Raw genomic sequence first — 22595 nt, 5'->3', positions numbered from 1 at the left:
TCTCAACTCTTGTACTCAATACTCTGACCAATAAAAGAAAACATACCAAATGCCTTCTTTACTATCCTATCGACCTGCGACTCCTCTTTCAAGGAGCTGTGAACCTTCACTCCAAGATCTCTTTCTTCAGCAAAACTCCCGAGGACCTTACAATAAAGTGTAGAAGTCCTGCTAAGATTTGCTTTCCTAAAATGCAGCACCTCACATTTATCTAAATTAAACACCATCTGCCACTCCTCAGCCCATTGGCCCATCTGGTCAAGATCTTGTTGTAATCTGAGGCAATCTTCTTCGCGTCCACTACACCTCCAATTCTGGTGTCATCTGCAAAGTTACTAACTGTATCTCTTATGCTTGCATTCAAATCATTTATATAAATTATGAAAAGTAGAGGACCCAACACCGATCCTTGTGGCAGTCCACTGGTCACAGGCCTCCAGTCTGAAAAACTACCCTCCACCATCACCCTCTGTCTTCTACCTTTGAGCTAGTTCTGTATCCAAATGGCTAGTTGACTCTGTACTCCATGAGATCTAACATTGTTAACCAGTCTCTCATTGGGAACCTTGTTGAATGCCTTACTGAAGTCCATATAGATCACATCCACTGCTCTGCCTTCATGAATTCTCTTTGTTATTTCTTCAAAAAACTCAATCAATTTGTGAGACATGATTTCCCACACACAACGCCATGTTGACTATCCTTAATCAGTCCTTGCCTTTCCAAATACATGTACATCTGGTCCCTCAGGATTCTCTCCAACAACTTGCCCCCCACCAACATCAGGCTCACCGGTCTATAGTTCCGTGGCTTGTCCTGACCACCTTTCTTAAACCATGACACCGCGTTAGCCAACCTCCAGTCTTCCGGCACCTCACCTGTGACTATCGATGATACAAATATCTCAGTAAGAGGCCTAGCAATCACTTCCTTAGCTTCTCACAGAGCTCTGGGTTACACCTGATCAGGTCCTGGGGATTTATCCAATTTTACACGTTTCAAGACATCCAGCACTTCCTCCTCTGTAATATGGATATTTTTCATGATGTCACCATCCATTTCCCTACATTCTGTATCTTCTATTTCCTTTTCCACAATAAGTACTGATGCAAGATACTCATTTAGTATCTCCCCCATCTCCTGCGGCTCCACACAAAGGCTGTCTTGCTGATCTTTGAGGAGCCCTATTCTCTCCCTAGTTACCCTTTTGTCCTTAATGTATGTGTAAAATCCCTTTGGATTCTCCATTTTGCTGTATTCTTCATTAAAGAACATGTGCAGAAATAAATATACTTCTAACTGCAGCTGATTTATGTAATCATTTTTTATTGGAAACTGAAACAGTGCAAATGGACTGCACTATCTTGGTATGATTAGCAGCTTTCTAGGTAAGCTGACAAGCAACAGTAAGGGCACTAGATGAATTTAACTGGTGAGAGGATTATAACTATATTCTTAGGAGAGCATTACAGATTTGTAATTTGTGGCCACTGCCACATCCCTGTGATTGTACTTTAGCAAAACTGGTAATCTGTTGAGTGGAGATTGCGAGACTGCTTTGAGACCATGCAAATTCATTTTTTTAACACTGATACCAGGAACAAAAGCAGCAACACTTTGCATATCCGTGAGAGCCAGCCATGGCATAAAGTTGATCTTTCTTGACTTCAGACATTCCATTACTGCACTCAGAATCTGAGAAATTCCCTGTGTGTTCTATATTATAAAAGTAGATCTATCAACTATCACACATGACATTGTGGTTCTGATGATGTTGGCCACATACAGATGGTTTCCAATCTCTGCATAAAATCCTGTGCCAGGTTGGTGCCAGATTCTAAATGCTCCTCAACAGCAACAACAGGATTTCAGCAGCTTTCCAATGTGCCACGCATCTCTGGTTGTGTGACCATTAGCTTTCTTCTTGTAACCCAACTATTGAACGGCTGACCCTACTTTTACAACACAACTCTTGTAATTTCCTTCTTTTGATGAGATCATACTTGGGCACTTGAACCCTGGGTCTAGCTGCAGCACACCTCTGCCTGATGTCTCGTCAGGTGCAGATCTCACCTCTACACTATTTGTTAAATTGCAGCAGTGTCAGATTCAGAGCTGGCTGCTGTCAGTGTGAGATATAATAAAAGTGTTTCAGTCCTGGTCCCTTTCTGCTCTTGCAAATCCACTGTGTTACAGTTCTTGGAGAAAGGAGTATTGAAGTGAATTGAATTGAATTGAATTGAATCAAATTGGATTGAGTTGAATTTATTGACATATGTGCCGAGGCACAGTGAAAGGCTTTGTCTTGTGAGCAATACAGGCAGATCATAGATAGATCATAGATAGTAAAAGAGTAAGTAAACAGCGGCTAAAACAAAAGCACAGGTACAGCCAAAAGGTAAGAGTTTGTGAGTCCATTCAGTATTCTATCAACAGTAGGGTTGAAACTGTTGTGAAACTTGTGTGTGTGTGTGTGTGTGTTTGCTCAGACTTTTGTACCTTCTCCTCAATGGTAGAGGTTGCAGAAAAACATTGCCAGAGTGGGATGGATCTTTAAGAATGCTGACGGCCTTTCCTTGACAACGGGCCTGATAGATGGATTCTATAGATGGGAGGTTGGCCCCTGTGATTGTCTGGGCCGAGTTCACCACTCTCTGTAACCATCTCTGATCTTGAATGGTACAGTTGCCATACCAGGTCGTGATACATCCAGACAGAATGCTCTCAATGGCACACCCATACAACCTGGCAAAGGTTTTCACTGTCATGCCAAATTTCCTCAACTGCCTGAGAAAGAAGAGACGTTGTCAAGCCTTTGTAACCTATGCATCCACTTGAAGAGTCCAAGAAAACTTGTTGTGAATGACCACTCCCAGAAACTTGACACTCTCCACTCGTTCCACCTCTGAACTGTTAATTGTAGGGGGTCATGAGTAACATCCTGCTGAAAGTCAATAATGAGTTCCTTGGTATTGCCGGCATTGAGAGCTAGGTTGTTCTCAGTGCACCATTTTTCCAGATCTTCCACCTCCCATCTGTAGTCTATTCATCGCCATCTGCGATTTGACCAACTATGGTGGTGTAATCAGTGAACTTGTAAATGGCATTAGTCTGGTATTTGGCGATGCAATCATGGGTATACAGTGAGTACAGTAGGGGGCTGAGTATACACCCCTGGGGGTCTCCAGTGTTGAATGTTAGTGAGGATGAAATATTGTCCCCAATCTTCACTGATTGTGGCCTGTGGGTCAGGAAACTAAGGATCCATTTGCAGAGAGTGGATCTTAGTCCGAGATTACTAAATTTAGTAATCAGTCTGGAGGGGATAATAGTGTTGAAGGCTGAACTATAGTCAATGAGTAGGATTCTTACGTAGCTGTTTTTGATGTCAAGATGTTTTAGGGAGGAATGAAGGGCAAGAGATATGGCATCTGACCTGGATCTGTTAGTCCAATAGGCAAATTGGAATGGGTCAAGAGTAGTGGGGAGGCTGGAATTGATTAATGCCATGACCAGCCTTTCAAAGCACTTCATGACCACTGAAGTTAGGGCCACTGGGTGGTAGTCATTGAGACGTGCTACATGGGCCTTCTTAGGCACAGGGATGATGTTGGCCTTCTTGAAACAGGCAGGGACAGTGGCCTGCTCCAGAGAGAGGTTGAAGATGTCCGAGAAGACCTCTGCTAGTTGATCTGCGCATGCTCTGAGTGCACGGCCTGGTACTCTGTCTGGTCCCATCGCTTTCCTTGGATTCACACAAGACCAGAATTATGCTAAAGTATCCACTTATATCATTTGCAGCTTGTAAGTCAGAAAATGCAGGATGGGAGGGGAAATAAGCTGTAATAATTGGACTTAAATGTGATGACACTGTCACCTTCAATATTTCAGACCAGTGCTCGTCCCAGTCTCAGTTATCGGTACTCCAGTGTACCATCTTCTCCTGCCCCTTTTCATGTATCAACATTTCTTTCAGGACAGAACCTGTCAGAGATTGTGCTGATAGTACTGTGATCGTTATTATTGAATAGTTGCCCATATTTGCAAGCTGCGAGCCACAGAGGTGCTATTTTATCTTTTCCTAACTGTAGGAGGGAGTGGTGAAATACTTGAATGTCAGGTGTGAACACTGGCTGATAGATTTGGTTAGTGAATGACTCAAAGCAGTCATGCAGATTATGGGTTGGGCATTTACATGCACTGACTGTGACCATTCATGTCAGATCATTGAACTATTTGTGACACTGAATCCACTTTCTTGGGGTTGGACTCATTTCTCTTCTGTTTAATTATGTGTTTGCTGCCTAAATAAAGGTGTTGAAGTCCATGGAATTTTCTGCAAGAACTCTTTATGTACAGTTTGATCTACAAGCACAATGGGCAGAGTTTTAGAATGGCAAACAGGGGATTTAATTGAATGGGATGCAAAAATTCATTTTCAGACAGTATGTTAAAGTTTTGCTATTAAGTTCTCAGAGTCTTTCAGGGTGGTTCAGTTTCCTGACCGTATATTGTCAATCTATTTTGTATTAATTAGCATGTCACAAATACCTATTAATACCCCAGCTACTGGAGTTATGATCACGGGCACAATTCTGTTAGCCAAAACCAAAAAGCATACATGTTCAGAAATCTAATGGTATGAGGCACGTCCCTGACAGGCTGGATTGCTTCTTTTAAACTCTGGTGAGTACACACTGCTCTAAACTACTTCCTTTATGAACAGAATACTTCTTTGTGTAAATACTTTCAGTATAAGGACTGAAGTCTCACCTGTTCAAGAAACTCATGAGAAATCTCATTCATATGGAGTTCTTTCAGTTAAATGCATATCCGGCAAATATGGATTGTTCTATGATGCCATACACCTGTGTCACCAAGTAGCCTCTGCCCAGTTCATGAAACAGCTATGAAGTCACATGCCAAAGCCAGATCATCAGATAGAACTTGGGCAGCCTCTCCTGCACTCTCTACAGTCTGCAGATGATCTGGCAGATATCTCCCTGCTTGCCTATGCACCTCCAACATGTCATTGATGACTAGTCCAGAGTCTCATTAGCTATACTTACCTTAGCAAGCGCTTATTCTATCACGTCCCCTGAATGTCAGAGTGCTTAGCTGTTTATTCCACCTCAGGTTGCAGGTTAATGTCAGCCAGAATGTGACCTCAAGCACACTCTCGGCACATTAGCCACTGAAGTGATTGCCTCTGACTTAGTGGAGGGTGTGGTAGTTGGCCTCTGAGGGATCTTCATGTTTATTAAGACATATTTGACTGATGGGCAACTGGTTTTAGTTGTTGAAAGATTTATGACTGGATGGCTGGACATATCTAACCACATCTTCAGCACAGGGCCTTTCTCTTGCTGGTCTGCAAACTGCATTGCCCCTTCATCCAAGCTGATGAGGACTCTTATATCAGACATAATCATGGTAGCCTTTTTTTTAGGACAGTTGCGTTTTGCTCACAAAAAGAAATGTGCACCATGACCAATTCACATCATTCATTTACTCTTCATTAATTACATCTATTTGTTTATTTTAAGACTGTTGCTACACCAGAGGTGCCGAAGATTTGATTTTCAATTAGTCTTGAATTAACTAACATATAATATACTCGAGTAGAAGTTGATCTCATGTAAAGGTCAACCCCTTATTTTTGGCCGAAAGATCTGGAATTTTCCATATAGCTCATGAAAAAGTCGACCCGAGTTCTTCACAGATACCAGATCAACATTTGTGAGTCAAAGTATTATCCTGTACATAAATGTTACAATAAGGAAATGAATCTTTTTGTGTTGTTATGTGTTTTGATGTACAATTCACACTAATTTAGCGCAAAAGTTTAAAACACATCAGATCAGAGTTAAGTGACAATCTCTGTTTGTGTGCAGCTCAGCTGAGCTCAGTTCCCCTGTAGCACTCATGGAATACAGTTGTATACCCTGCTGAGGTTTTGAAATTTCTTCATCATTTTGTGTAAAAATGCCTTCCAGAAAAAAACAAAAAATATGCAACAGCATTTAAACCGGAAGTTATTGGAGTTGCAGAGAAAACAAATAACTGTTTAGCAGCGAGAACTTTATGTTTCAGAGAAACTTATGAGAGACTGGAGAAAAATATCAAACCAAATTCAGACAATGCTAAAATGAAAGTGTGCCAACAGAGGTAAACCTAGCAAGTGGCCACAATTGGAGAAAAACGTTGCTGAATGGGTACTTGAGAATCATCAAAATGGAAAATGTGTTAGTCATGAAGCCATCTGAATCCATACACAAAACAAATCAAAGAAGGATGGAATTTCGGATTTTAAAGCAAGTGCTGGGTGGTGCACAAGATTCATGAAAATGTATGGCTTAGTGCTTCGGCAGAGAACTCAGATTGCACAAAAGCTGCGTGCTGAACTAGATGGTAAGATATTGCAGTTTTACTAGTTTGTAATCAGAAATCAGCAATTTTAAGTTAGGACGTAACATTTAATATAATTTAAAGCCGTATTATATTTCTACTTCACTTTTTGTATGTATAAATAAAAGCTTAATAATTCATTTTTGTTTCTATTGTCTTTATCCAGTAATTACCGTAACTCTTTTTTTTATTTGTTTAATATCAGTTGGGTTTCTGCTAATGATGTGGTACTTTGGGCTGTAGCATGAATTTTAACCCTTCATGTAATAGTTGACCCCATAAATTTAACCTTAAAAAGTAATTTTAAAAATTTGACTTTTCCATGTGTATATACAGTAATTTACAATAATTGTCATACTATGATAGCAGGAGGAAAACCAATCATTAGTCCCTATCAGTAAACTACGTTGAAATGGATTTCAGGTTTAAACATGACTGGATTCTTTTGCTTTTCTACCTAGACAAGCAACAAGCACCATCCAACCTCATATAACAAGATTGACAACTTGAATGAAGCACGATTGATAAAATTTGAGATTTCCTCAATCTCCCGCAGAAAATTTCACAGACCATTGCACCATATAACTCCCTTCATTCTTCTCTCGAAAAGCACCTCATTATATTGTCCATCTCAACTGCCAATAGAAACACTGATACTTATTGTTGTGCCACCATTCATTCCTAACAACTAAGGCACAGTTGTTTGTGTTTTAACTTCTGCTTTTTATGAAGTCATGTTGTATATATATTTAAAAAGGACTGAACCTTACACTGTTTTGGTTAAATGGTGAATCTATTTTTTGGAGGTCTTCTTGTCACCCAGCCTGATATGATCAATTGTTATATCTTAGCAAATTCACCGCATTAAGTTACTACCCTACCAATCCTATCTTATCAGGCATTGTTCTTGAAATAATTCAGCACTTACTAGATATCTGCCGAAAGAGCAGCACCCCTCCCGCCCACACCATCTTTGAGTGGCTTCTGTGCACATGGACAAGCAAAAGCAATCCACTGCCAATGCAATGGCAGAGTAGCCATATTGTTATGGACCCTCAAAACATTTTAAGAAAGTTACCAAGAGCCGAACTTTGCTGCTGTTTTAATCAGGTGTAACACGGATATCCCAGGGGGGATGCAGCTAGTCAAGCCACTTAGTTTTAAATAAAACAGAATTTATTTACAAGATTACCAAATGAAGCACAAACAAAAGAGAACAGAATACAGAATAATTTAACCTAACCAAAAACCCAACAGATTATCCCCACTTAATGATGCTTTCCTAATACTTGCAACAATTCCCATAAACATCCCTTGCCACAAAAGCTGAAATCAGACAGGGTCTTACAGCAGAGATGTCAGTGATAGAGTATCAGCCTGGACCTGCATCTCTGGGTCCAGCAGAATTTCCCACACTATTGCTCAATCTCAAACTGCTTCTTCCTTGTGCCAGGGACCTGGGTTCGATTCTAGCCTTGGGACAACTGTCTGTGTGGAGTTTGCACATTCCCCCCACGTCTGTGTGGGTTTCCTCCAAGTGTTCCGGTTTCCTCCCACAGTCCAAAGATGTGTAGGTCAGGTGAATTGGCCATGCTAAATTGCCTATTGTGTTCAGGGATGTGTAGGTAAAGTTCACTAATCAGGGGAAATGTAGACTAATAGGGTAGGGGAATGGGTCTGGGTGGGATACTCTTTGAAGAGTTGGCGTGGACTTGTTGGGCTAAAGTTTCCACACTGTAGGGATTCTATGATCTATTCTTTGAAAAGCACAGCTGGTCAGGCAGCATCTGAGGAACAGGAGAGTCAACGTTTCAAGCATGAGCTCTTCATCAAGAATGAGCTCTTCATCTTCCTGACTCTCCTGCTCCTTGGATGCTGCCTGACCGACTGTGCTTTTCCAGTGCCACAATAATTGTGAAGGGGCAACTAAAAATGTAAGGATGGCAGACAGTAAAGCATGGGAAGGCAGAAGTTACTACTGGAAGTGGGACACCAAATGTAACCATGACTATTGCGTTGACATTAGGACAGTGAACCTCATTGGTTTGCATAAGTAAGCTATGAACATGGGACCCAAGGGTTAATATAGAGTGATGAATACTTAAATGAAAGTGTTAGCTGGAAACATGTAAAAGGAATATTAGCGTCAACCTGGTGAAGCTCCCATACAGGACAACTTGTATGTCAACTAGCATAAGCAGGAAGCAATAGATAGAGCTAAGCGATCACACAACCAAAGAATCAGATCTAAGCTCTTCAGCCCTTTCACATCCAGTAGTGAATGGTGGTATTCAATTAAACAGCTCACTGGAGGAGGAGACTCCACAAATATCCCCAGCCTCACTAATGGAAGATTGCACAAGGTTCAGCATCATTTGCAGCTCCTCAGATATTGAAGCAGTCCACATTCAAATACATCAGGATCTGGGCAATATCCTGGCTTGAGCTGACAAATGGCGAGTAACATTTGCACTACACAAGTGCCAGGCAATGTCCATCACCAATAAGAGACAATATTGCCATCTCTCATTGACATTCAATGGTGTTACTATCACTGAATTCCTCCATGTTACAAGATTCCCAGCAGAAATCAACTAAAGACTCTTAGATAGCATTTTCCAAGCTCATGAACACTTCCATTGAGAAGGACAAGAGCAGCAAATACATGGGAACACAACCGCCTGCGAATTCCCCTCCAAGCCATTCACTATCTTGAACCGGAAATATATTACCGTTCTTTCACTGTCTCTGGAGTTAAAATCCTGGAATTCCCTTCCTAAGGACATTGTGGGTCAATTCACAGCACATGTACTGTAGTGATTCAAGAAGGTAGTTTATCTCCATCTTCTCAAGGGCAATTAGGGACAGGTAATGAATACTGGCCAGCCAGCAAAAAGCATCCCATGAATGGTTTTAAAAAAATTAAAAGTCTTTTCGGGGAACAGGTGAGGGGAGTGTCCCCTAGCTTGACAGACAGAGCCTCCAGCTTTCTCTGCAAAGTGCTACATTTGTAGTTTTCTATCCTGATCTGAATTGCTCAAAAGAAATGAAAACTAGCTGCAACTACACTCTGACTGGACAGAGAAAGTCTTTATTTTCCACTCTGAGGAAGTGAACTCTGTTTGTCAGCAATGTGGTGCCCTTCAAAAGTCAATTGCATTTATCAGGCCTTCACATAGTATAGCTTAAAGACATCTGTAATCATTGAACTCTGCATGTGAACCGCATATAGTGACCAATTAAATGGGATACAAATCCTGGTCATAAGCAATCTTGAGCACATCATTGGTCATTAAACGTTGACCAGAGCCATCCCTGCTAAGCAGAAGTAATTACACATGATGTGAAAAGTGTCATCTGTCAGCCATAATTCAGAAAGATAATCCAAGATCTCAGACTGCATAAGGGGACAGAATTTATTTCCTCTGTAAATATTTGGCAATATTCTCCTGCATGAAATTCTCCTTTCTAAAGTGTTGTGAGGGATAGGTGATGGGTGATCAGAACAGTGTTTCAATAGTCCTACTACATCAGCAATCTCCCACTGTATTTGTGAAGTGTGTTTTGTGTTGCATACATTGCAATAAATTCCAATGTGTCAAATATATGTAGACGAGCACTCTATGGCCCTCTTTATCAGAGTCCACCATGTCCCACTATATCCAGGACTAGGTAAACTGCCATTTGTGAGATATGTAAATGCTGACTGCTTATATTATGAAGAAACTGTTTTGTGTTTGATATTCCTCATACACATCCACTGGAACCATGATCAATGGACACCATGACACCATGACAGTTTTGGCCTCAATACAATGAAGGCACAGAGAGGTTGAGAAGGAACCAAAACATCAGTGCGTCCAAGATGACCAGCAAACTCCAGTGGCTGCTGAACAGCTTTCACATGAAGGAATCACAGCTAAAGGTCCCCTCAGGATATGGAGGTACTCGAGACTCAACATCTAACAGCCTCAATGCCATTTCCTCCAGATAAGTAAGACCCAATGCCAATGAAGAGCAAAAATGTCCCAGGACACCATCACAGAATTGTGTCACCTCTTGGAGCAAGACTTACAGAAGATACAGAGAGAAAGACAGAAAGGGGATTGGATCTCTAAAACTGGGACATCACCATTAAACTAAGAGTAACTACAATGAAGATTAATAACATATTATTTGGAAAGCCATTCTAACGTGGAAGAACAATGCATTAATTATAGAGTCATGGAGTCATAGAGATGTAAAGCACAGAAACAGACCCTTTGGTTCAACTCGTCCATGCTGACCAGATATCCTAAATTAATATAGTTCCACTTGCCAGCATTTGGTCTATATCCCTCTAAACCCATCTATTCATTTGTCCATCCAGGTTGCCTTGTAAATGTTGTAATTGTATCCACCCCCATCACTTCTTCTGGCAGCTTATTCCACACATGCACTACCCTTTGCATGAAAAGGTTGCCCCCAGGTGTCATTTAAATCTCTCCCCTCTCATCCAAAACCAATGCCCTCTAGTTTTAGACTCCCCTAACCTTTGATTTGTTTTCTTATATTGTGAGTAGTAAGAAGGGGAGAACATAATTATAGTTTCATTTTTGAGTTCTGTGAGTTCTGTTATGGTTACCGAAGTCATTTAAAAACCCTGAGGTGAGTAATTTATTCTATTAGCAACTAGGGTGGGAGTGAAAACAAACTGATATTGCCTAACATCAGGAATTTAGTATCACCCATACTCAAATATCCAGTAGGCCAGGTAATGTGTGCAGTTTCATTAAGACAAAATGTGGTATACTGGTTAGGTAATGTCCAAAAATTGGTGTCAAGCAAATCACTTAAATCCAGAAGAAGAAAATCACTTGTGGCTGATGATATGGAAAGGCTATGTGCTAGCTCTGAAATTGTTTAGAAGTCAGTAAGAAGAACATTGCACAGACTGATTACAGCCATGCCAGCTGAACAAGGAACTTTAAAATGGAGACAGGGTAATGCTTCCCTGAGGCTTGAGTGTCTGTAAATTTATCATTGAGAGTAAAAGGATTGAATTTGTATTTCAACCACTTCTTCTATGTTGTAAAGTGGTTATGTTTGTTTCCCCCTTTTCAGTATGATAACGTTATTTAAAAATACTTTGGCAGCCTCTTGAGAATATTGTCAGTAACTGATCACCATGGAAAACAAAAAGAAAAATAAAACTTTGTGGTTTATAACGCTTAGTTCCACCTTGGAATCTCACTTTTCCTTTATTACAATCAATCGAGAATCATAACACACACGACATACCAGACATTGTTCAATTCCTTCAGAATAGCTATCTACTGACAGGAAACCAATCCATTTTGAGGTTTTAAATAGTTTTGACTGTCCCACCCAAGAAATCGTTCCCTTGTTCCAAATCCATAGTTACTTGCATTAAAGAAACAATGTCATTGCATCTAAGCTGTAATGTTTTCTATGATTAATAATTCAAATGACAAATAAAACAACTGCCCTGGTTTCATTCCTGTCACTCCATGAGGCAAAACTAAATGTAATGCTTTTGAGGTATGATAAACATAAAAATCCAAAATGGGCTAAAGCAAGGAAAGACTAAGCCAATCGAGCTGTTGTCCACTTACAAAAATGAAAGCAGAAGTTTTGAAACTACTGTAGTGCATTCAGACAAATGCAAAACTCTTTTATTTAATTTCCATCATTTATTTATGTAAAAGAGAAGGCAAAGTTCCAAGTGGTTATACTTACATTTTCTTTCCAAGTTCCAGACATATTTTGGAAACTGCCAACTGACACATCTGTTTCAACACCCAGCTTGCTTCTTTGTGTCCTTGAAGTTATGGACTTTGTTCCAATCTTCTAAAAAAAAGATATCAAGTGAAGGAGTGAGTATGGGCTCACAACATACATAATTTACATAATTATGCATTACTGCCAGAACAATGGTTCAAACATCCAAGGGCAACAATCACCATCAAATTACTGCTCTCAGGCATGCTTTCTTCTCCTGCATCTGCACACCACATTTCTGGCTCTGGACTCCAATGCCAGAGTTTCCAAAAATATGTGGCTTAGTTTCAGCCAAGCTTAATCCTAATAGTGTATGATCATCTGGGAGAGCCAAACAACACCCTACTTTTACAGCTCTTTCTGCTATGATTTGGTACATAAAGAGTTTAAAGGTCCCAAATCCTAATTAAAATGCAGTGTGGGTTGTGTTGCGTACATTGCAATAAATTTCAAAGTGTCAAGAGAAGGTAGGTGGGTGAGCGGACAGTGTGCCAAGTAAGTGGGTGAGGGGGAGAATGGAAGTTGGGTGAAGGGGTGGGGTGGCAGGTGTTTGAGGTGGTTTAGGTGACAGGTGGGTGAAGGAGTAAGAAGGCAAGTATTTTGGTGAATGGGTAGAATGGGAAGTGGATGAGGATGAGTAAGGTGGAAGGTGGGCAAGGATGGTACAATGGGAAGTGAGTGAGGAGTAGGATGTTACATGGCTGAGGTGGTGGGGTGGAAGTTGGATGGGTTAGGAATTTCATGAGAATTTTATGGATCCCAGTTGGTGGGTTTGTTACCAGGGGTTGGAGAGGGGCATAAAAAAATTGGGTGGCCTCTGCTTTCACAGAATCCAGAGCGTTGTGAAGGCTACATATAGGAAATTGCCCTTTATAACAACCATAAAAGTATGCTGCATGTCATACTATTTGGTGCAGTTTAACAAAGTCAACCTCATAATAAGCAGAGCCAAAAGTTTTTGGTCTTTAAAAGTGAGCAGTAATAATGCATTTGTCTCATGATTTTCCAGTACTAACTGATCAAACTTAAAAGATACATTTATATAGAAATATCTTTCTCTTCCATTTATGACTATCTTGTTATTTCTTTGAAGGAAAGAATTTACTTATTTGACTTACGTTGAACTGATTATCAGAATTTAAGTTACTGAAGGAACCATTTGTTCCACTGCCACAAGCTAGTTGTTTTACAATACATACTTTCTCTGGAATATCCTGAAAGTAAGAAAGAATAATTAATCCTGATGTTATTTTAAGGAAATGCTCTATAGTCCATACTTAGTAGTTGGAGGTATAATTATATTTTTTGTCATTGAAAAGTCATAAAGCTTAGACAAATCCAAACTAAAGTACGTCCTAACAATTATCATGCTACAGATACAATATTTTTCTGGCTTAGTTCTTTTAATGATGCACGACTAAATTGTATTTATAATTAAATTTATCAGAAAAATAGTTGTATTTAGAATCTGTAAGATCTTTTAGTTAATAAAGTTGAAGAGAACAAATGACAAGTGAATCAGTTGCTGCCTAATCCACAAATGGGAAAACAAGGACAGGACAATAGCTTTTCTCTTCCACAAAAATTATTTGTTATCAAACATTTTAATAGGTCTGCCAATTCAGATGTTCATTCACAAAAGATTCAAGCTATAATAAGATTTTACCTACTTTCATTTCTATACAAGGCCGTTCTTGATTGTACATTATCAGTGTTCCTTTGGAATTCTCAAAAGGTAAAATCTGAAAATGTTGCTGTGTCAGAAATAAAATCAGACAAAAGCCAACTATAAAAAAAAGCAAGGCAAAACAGAATTAGTCTTTGTCTAAGACTGCAATAGCAAACTTTACATAAAATACTTATACAAATGTATGGGTCACTCATGGTAATGTTAGGAAGTTGAAGGTGTGTACCATCCCTTTAACTTAGAGTGAATGCTGTTCTGAAATGAGAGATTACAAGCACCTGTGAATATGACTAGATGGCAGTCCCAGAGTATACGTGAAAATTGAAAGCATGTAACATTTGGCTGTGAAATAGATACCTGAGCTTTGGTTGCTGTTTTGACAACAATTCAAATTTAACCAATCAGCTTAAACTATACTCCAGTATACTAAAACCAATCAAGTTTGAATTTATCATTTTGCCAACATCGAACCAATGAGATGATCCAAAGTTGGTGGGGGCTATAATATGCAGACCTTTTGAAAATTGGTCGGAGAACAACTGTCATTGAGACAGCGCTAACATCTTGCTCTCCAAGAAATTAGGAAATACTCTTTATCGAAGGTACCTTTTCATATAGAGTTATGTTGTCATAGAGTCATAGAATGTTCAGCATGGAAACAGACCCTGCAGTCCAATTCATCCATGCTGACCAGATATCCCAACTCAATCTAGTCTCACCTGCCAGCACCTGGTCCATATCCCTCCAAACCCTTCTGATTCATTTACCCCCCCCCCCAATGCCTCTTAAACATTGCAATTGTACCAGCCTCCACCACTTCCTCTGGCAGCTCATTCCATACATGTATCTTCCGCTGCAAGAAAATGTTGCCCCTTAGTTCTCTTTTATATCTTTCCTCTCTCACTCTAAACCTATGCCCTCTAGTTGTGGACTCCCCGGCCCCAGGGAAGAGACTTTGTCTATTTATCTATCCATGCCCCCCTTGAGTTTATAAATCTCTATAACGTCACTCCTCAACCTCCGACACTCCAGGGAAAACAGCCCCAGGCTATTCAACCTCTCCCTATAGCTCAAATCCTCCAACCCTGGCAATATCCTTGTAAATCTTTTCTGAACCTTTTCAAGTTTCAAAACATTCTTCCGATAGGAAGGAGACCAGAATTGCTCACAATATTCCAATGGTGGCCTAACCACTGCGCAACATGACCTCCCAACTCCTGTACTCAATACTCTGACCAATAAAGGAAAGCATACCAAATGCCTTCTTCACTATCCTATCTGCCTGCGACTCCACTTTCAAGGAGACCTGAACCTGCACTCCAGATCTCTTTGTTCAGCAAAACTCCCGAGGACCTTACCATTAAGTATATAAGTCCTGCTAAGATTTGCTTTCCCAAAGTGCAGCACCTCACATTTATCTAAATTAAACTGCATCTGCCACTTCTCAGCCCCTTGGCCCATTTGATCAAGATCCCATTGTAATCTGAGGTAACCTTCTTCGCTGTCCACTATGCCTCCAGTTTTGGTGTTATCTGCAAACTTACTAAATATACCTCTTATGCTATATGAAACATATTCACAGTAAAAAGGAAGAAGACAATCCAGAGAGATCTTCAGCTGGAAAAAGAAAGACACAGAAGTTGACAATGGCTGTGTGGGTTTGAAATTAAGTTGATGTAATTTTAATAAGTGCCTTATCGGAGCAGCATATTGTTATCGAGTTGGAGACAGGTAATAAGCAGTTAAGAGAAAGGAAGGCTTAGAGTTGTGAATAGTTCAATTTTCACTTTTTGAGTTAAAAAGTTGATGTTATTTTCTTTAAATAAATTGGGAGTTTTCTGTCACTCTTATTTTAACAGATTATGAGGCAAGGTGAGCTTTTCTGAAAGTTTAGTTTAATTAACAGAGGGGTTGACCTCCACGCTGTAACAAAAAAACTATCTGCAAGAGGACAATACATATAATTAAATATCCTCTTAAAGAAGCATTTTTGGTTTTTGCTACAAAAAAATTAACTAAAAAATATTTAATTTTCTGATCGTAATTTTGTGCGTTTTTTTCTGAAGGTAGGCCCTTGGCTGTGGTGTTGTCACCTGACTATTAATCTAGAGACCAAAAGAGAAAATGCTGGAAAATCTCAGCAGTTCTGGCAGCATCTGTAAGGAGAGACAAGAGCTGACGTTTCGAGTCTAACTGACCTTTGTCAAAGCTAGTAATCTAGAGCTATAAGTTAATACTCTGGGGAAGTGGATTCAATTGGCAGCTGTTAAAATGTAAATTAAAATAATAAAATCTGCAATTTAAAATCAGTTTGAGTGATGGTGGTCATGAAATCATTGTTGATTCTTGTTGTTAACACCAATCTAATACATTATTGTCCTTTCGGATAGAAATCTGCAATCTTACTTGGTCTGGCCTACACATGACTCCTGATTCTCAGCAATGTGGTTGATTCTTAATTGCCATTTGAAGTAGTCTATCAAACCACTTAGCTGAAGTGAAATGAAGCAAATATGCCAGCAATGCTTAGATCTCATTAAATAATTTAAAAAATATTGTCTGCTGATGCTTCTTCCTGAAATGTCTTACTTCGCTGTTTTGTCAGTGGTGGTTTGCCATTACTTTTCACTCTCAAGGGTAATATGAGGAAGGAGGTGTCAAGTCTACATTAGCTGGAATGGGAATCAAGCCCCTGTTGCTAGCCATCTTTCTAAATGAGGCAACAGCCTCTATTATTCTAACAAACCCCTTAAATTACTATAACTTTTAAGACAGATTTCAGGAAGAATTCTTCTTTGCAGTATCATTGATTACTGAAAAAAAATCAGCAAATGTAGTTCTAGGAAAAAATCTACAATCTTTCAAGAGGCATTTGAATGCTGTTTTAGAAGGTGTCTATAGAAGGATCATCTTTGTGAAACCCCAATATGAACCTCCTCAAAATGTAAAAGAGTAAATTTTGCAAGCTCATTTTCTGGACATGGAACCTTGGTCAATGAAAGTGTAGATAAAAGAATCAGTTTTAGAGATCAGTAAATTTTGCTAAATATATCTAACAAATTTTAAAGCATGTAGCACTAAACTCAAAATTTCAACGGTTTAAGTTATATCAGAAAAGTAAAGATTTTTTTCTTTTTCAGTCAAGTTTTAAAATGAATTGCATAAAGTTGCACTACTCTGCTTTTGTTGTATTACATGTGAGCTTATGCTTACTTACACAACAGCAGCAGTAATGCTCCAAAGAGAAGACCAATTGCAGATGCAGCTAAGGTAGCTAGTGGTGGACTTGATATAGGGCAGGTATTTCCATCTTGACAATGACAGATCCATAGATGCAACATATTCTTTGTCGATACACCTTGTCTATCTCTTATAAGCACAGGTATGGTATAGTTTCCAACAGGAATTTTCTTTGTTCTTTCAAGTTTAACAGAATAACCTGCCATAAAGTCACCAAACTATATTAATGTTTATACAAATTACAATAAATTCTCTGAATGTAGCAAATTACTTACCATTACTAGTTGACAAAAATCAATTTCTCACAAAATTTCTGAAGTAAAAGGTATGTACTGCACCCATGTTAATAGACTTGAATTCACCACCTACCATTTTTTTGTTCTAATTTCCACTTTTCATTTATATTTTCTTCATTGTCTAGAAGTTCAAAGTGAAACGGGCCACCAAATGGATTCATATCATCATCTTTTGCTGTAAGAGTGATGTGCTGAATACCTCCATCGTCACACATTTCTTCATACGTAGAAACCAAATATGGCTCACTGTCATTAATATCACTCAACACAATATTTAAAGTACTACTTCCTGTTTGAGGGGGTATCCCTAAAGAAAAGAAAAATATGTAAACAACAAATTGTGTTTGCAATAAGTGTGCAGCTAATAGTCGGTCACATCTTTGACTCTTCATATTTTAACCAACAAGAATATAGCATCACCAACTGGAATGCAGAAAACTGAATGCTGAAAATTAAATATTGTGTCAGTATTCATCTGAATTTCCTCCTCATTCTTTTTAACATTAGACACATGTTCTGGGAAATCTTCCCTCTTGGTCACGTTCAAATTAAAGGAAAATGTACCAAGCAGGCATGTCTGACTAGAAGTAATGCTAAGGAAATCAATTTTCACAATTCATTTATTCATATATGAGGCATGGGCATCATCAGTTCAGCCAGCAGTGGAGGGAGTGAATGTTTATGGATATAGTGCCAAACAAGCTGGCTGCTTTGCTTTGGATGATGTCTAGTTTGCTGAGTGATGTTGGAGCTGTACTCATCCAGGCAAGCGGGGGGTATTCTATCGTATTCCTGACTTAAGTTTTGTTGATGATGGACAGACTTTGGGAAGTCTACAGCACATAGATTTGCATGGTTCAAATAAGCAGTTCACCACCACTTTTCTCAAAGACAACTTGGGGTAGGTTTAAATGTTGGCCCAGCCAGCATGCCGATGTCCTATGAATGAATTACAAAATGTCAAGAAATGAGTAACTCACTGCAGAATTCCTACCTCCTGACCTGTTCTTCTATCCTTAGCATTTTTATGGATTACGTTGTTCAGTTCTGGTGAATGGTGACATTCAGAGTAATGATAGCAATGCCATTGAATATCTAGGGGAAGCGGTTCAATTCTCTCTTGTTAGAGATGGTCACTCTTTAGAACAAATGTTACGTACCACTTGTCATCTCAAACCTGGATATTATCTAGGTCTTTCTGCATTTGGACACGGACTGCCTCGATATCTGAGAAGTTGTGCTCAACCTTCTGTAATCATCAATAAAGCACTGCACTTCTGACCTTATGATGGAGGGAGGGTCATTGATGAAGCAGCTGAAGATTGTTGAGCCAAGGACATTACCCTAGAAAATCCTTCTTGCTGAGATATTTGTATCATCGACAGTCACAGGTGAGGTGCCGGAAGACTGGAGGTTGGCTAACGTGGTGCCACTCTTTAAGAAGGGTGGTAAGGACAAGACAGGGAACTATAGACCAGTGGGTCTGATGTCGGTGGTGGGCAAGTTATTGAGGAGATCCTGAGGGACAGGATGTACATATATTTGAAAAGGCAAGGACTGATTAGATATAGTCAGCATGGCTACGTGCGTGGGAAATCATGTCTCAAAACTTGATTGTGCTTTTTGAAGAAGTAACAAAGAGAATTGATGAGGGCAGAGCGGTAAATGTGATCTATATGGACTTCAGTAAGGCGTTCGACAAGGTTCCCCACGGGAGACTGATTAGCAAGGTTAGATCACACGGAATACAGGGAGAACTAGCCATTTAGATTCAGAACTGGCTCAAAGGTAGAAGACAGAGGGTGGTGGTGGAGGGTTGTTTCTCAGACTGGAGGCCTGTGACCAGTGGAGTGCCACAAGGATCAGTGCTGGGTGCACTACTTTTTGTCATTTACAAAAATGATTCGGATGCGAGCATAAGAGGTACAGGTAGTAAATTTTCAGAAGACACCAAAATTGGAGGAGTAGTGGACAGTGAAGAGAGTTACCTCAGATTACAAAAGGATCTTGACCAGATGGGCAAATGGGCAGAGAAGTGGCAGATGGAGTTTAATTCAGATAAATGCGAGGTGCTGCATTCTGAGAAAGCAAATCTTAGCAGGACTTATACACTTAATGTAAGATCCTAGGGAGTGTTGCTGAACAAAGAGACCTTGGAGTGCAGGTTCATAGCTCCTTGAAAAGTGGAGTCGCAGGTAGATAGGATAGTGAAGAAGGTGTTTGGTATGCTTTCCTTTCCTGATCAGAATATTGAGTACAGGAGTTGGGAGGTCATGTTGCGGCTGTACAGGACATTGGTTAGGCCACTGCTAGAATATTGCATGCAATTCTGGTCTCCTTCCTATCGGAAAGATGTTGTGAAACTTGAAAGGGTTCAGAAAAGATTTACAAAGATGTTGCGAGTGTTGGAGGATTTGAGCTATAGGGACAGGCTAATCAGAAAACAGGCTGGGGCTGTTTTACCTGGGGTGTCGGAGGTTGAGGGGTCACCTTATAGAGGTTTACAAAATTATGAGGGGCATGGATAGGGTAAATGGGCAAAGTCTTTTTCCTGGGGCTGAGGAGTCCAGAACTAGAGGGCATAGGTTGAGGGTGAGAGGGGAAAGATATAAAAGAGACCTACAGGGCAACGTTTTCACACAGAGGGTGGTATGTATATGGAATGTGCTGGCAGGTGGGACTAGATTGAGTTGGGATATCTGGTCGGCATGGACGGGTTGGACTGTTGCCATGCTGTACATCTCTATGACTCTATGCACTGAGATGACTGACCACCATCTATTACAACCATTTTCCTTTGTGCCAAGTATGACTTCAAACAGCTGATTCCTCCAGTACCTCTTGGCTCCAATTTTGTTTTGCCTTCTTGATACTACACTCAGGTCAATTGCAGTCTTGATGTCAAGGGCACTCACTCTCACCTCACCTCTGGAATACAGCTGTTTTGTCCATGTTTGAACCAAGTCTGTAATGGGGGTAGGAGCTGAGTGGTCCTACCTGAGCTTCACTGAGCAGGTTATTGCTGAGTAGATGTTGCTTGATAGCACTATTGATGACAACTTCCACCACTTTACTGATCATCGAGAGTAAACTGATGGGGTGGTAATTGGTCGGGTTGGATTTGTCCTGCTTTTAGTCAACAGGATATACTTGGTCAATTCTCCACATTGGCAGAAGAAAGCCAGTGTTGTTAACTGTACTGGAACAGCTTGGCTAGTGGTGTGGCAATTTCTGAAGCATATGTCTTTAGTACTATTCTGATTAGATTCCTGACGGTGTCGAAACAGGCCCTTCGGCCCAACCAGTCCACACCAACCCTCCGAAGAGTAACCCACCCAGACCCATTTCCCTCTGACTAATGAACCTAACACTATGGGCAATTTAGCATGGCCAATTCACCTGACCTGCACATCTTTGGACTGTGGAAGGAAAACCAGAACACCTGGACGAAACTCATGCAGACACTGGGAGATTGTGCAAACTCCACACAGACAGTCACCCGAGGCTGGAATCAAACCTGGGACCCTGGTGCTCTGAGGCAGCACTGCTAAGCACTGAGCCACTGTGCCACCCATAATACTAGTGGAATACTGTCAGAAGTATAGGCTTTACAGATCCAGTGCCTCCAAACATTTCTTGATTTTGTATGGATTGAATGAATTTGGTTGAAGAGTGATATATATGATGCTGGAGACAGGAGTTGGAAGCCAAGGTGGATTATTTGTTTGGTACTGCTGGCTGAATGTTGTTACAAATGCTTTGGTCTTATCTTTAACATTGATAAGCTGGATTCCCCATTGTTCCCTGGTGCTGTAAGGCAGCAGTGCTAACCACTGAGCCACCTGAAATGGGGTAATGAATATAGAGTCATGGAGTCATAGAGATGTACAGCATGCAAATAAACCTTTTGGTCCAACTCGTCCATGCTGACCAGATATCCTGAATTAATCTTGTCCCATTTGCCAGCATTTTGCCCCATCCCTCTAAACACCTCCTATTCATATAGTCATCAGGATGCCTTTTAAATGTTATAATTGTACCAGCTTCCACCAATGCCTCTGATATCTCACTCCATACACACACCACCCTTTGTGTGAAAAAGTTGCCCCTTAAATTTTTCCCCTGTTACAACACGGTGGTAAACCCTTCTGTTAATTAAAGCAAGCACCCAGAAAGGCTCACCTCACCTTGCAATCTGTTAAAGTATGAGTGACAGAGAACTCCCAATTTCCACTATTGAAAGAAAAAAATATCAATGTATTGTTTAACTCTAAAAGTGAACATTAAACAACAGCTATTTACAACTCTAGGCCTCATTTCTCCTAGTTGCTTGTTATCTGCCTTCAACCCTGTAACAATGTACTGTTCCAATAAATGCCTGATTAAAATTACATCCACTTAATTTTCAAAAATACACAGCAGCTGTCATCTCTGGTGTCTGTCTTCCTCAGCTATAGATCTTCCTGGGTCATCTTCAGTCTTTTGCTGCAAGGATATTTCATATGAAAAGGTACCTTTGACAGAGTGTTTTGCTAGCAGCTTCTCTGATGATGGCAGTTGGTCACGCTCTCTGACTAACACTCAAAATGCCAGCTTCTTTATACCCCAAACATTGGATCATCTCATTGGTTTGATGTTGTCCAAAACAATAAATTCAAATTTGATTGGGTTTTAATATCTTGGGGCATAATTTAAACAGATTGATTAAATGTGCAATGTTGGAAAAACATAACAACAAAAACTCAGGTATTTGTTTCACAGCCAAATGTAACATATTTTCAATTTTCCAGTACACTCTGAAACTGCTAGTCAGTCACATGACAGGCGCCTGCAGGTTCTCCGTGCAAAACAGCCTTCACTCTTTCTTAAAGTTACAGTACATGCCTTCAACTTCATAACACCCCTCTCACACTAAATGTATGGCCTCTAGTTTTAGACTTCCCCACCCTGGGGAAAAGACCTTATCAATTTACCCTATCTATGTCCCTCATAATTTTGTAAAACCCCAAAAGGACACTACTCAGCCTCCGATGCTCCAGAGAAAACTGCCCCAGCCTATTCAGTATCTCCTAATAGCTCAAACCCTCCAACCCTGGCAACATCCTTGTCAATCTTTTCTGAATCCTTTCAACTTTCGCAACATCCTTCCTATAGCAGGGAGACCAGACTTGAACGCCGTATTC

At 40.1% G+C, this 22595-nt stretch overlaps 1 protein-coding gene across 1 annotated transcript in view; it reads right to left on the bottom strand.

Annotated features, from left to right (window-relative positions):
* The window catches only part of LOC140463222 (cadherin-like protein 26), a 73983-nt gene that overhangs the window by 5323 nt on the left and 46065 nt on the right, over positions 1-22595 (bottom strand). Inside the window, exons 10-14 of the mRNA XM_072557011.1 lie at positions 17486-17719; positions 17094-17315; positions 13860-13975; positions 13308-13403; positions 12148-12258 (exon numbers count right to left, since the gene is read on the bottom strand). Of these exons, the coding sequence (XP_072413112.1) occupies positions 12148-12258; positions 13308-13403; positions 13860-13975; positions 17094-17315; positions 17486-17719 (779 nt within the window). The remainder of the gene's footprint in view (positions 1-12147; positions 12259-13307; positions 13404-13859; positions 13976-17093; positions 17316-17485; positions 17720-22595) is intronic.

Source organism: Chiloscyllium punctatum, chromosome 37 (genome assembly GCF_047496795.1).
Source record: "Chiloscyllium punctatum isolate Juve2018m chromosome 37, sChiPun1.3, whole genome shotgun sequence".
Taxonomy (NCBI): domain Eukaryota; kingdom Metazoa; phylum Chordata; class Chondrichthyes; order Orectolobiformes; family Hemiscylliidae; genus Chiloscyllium; species Chiloscyllium punctatum.
This window is presented reverse-complemented; position numbering and strand designations above follow the sequence as displayed.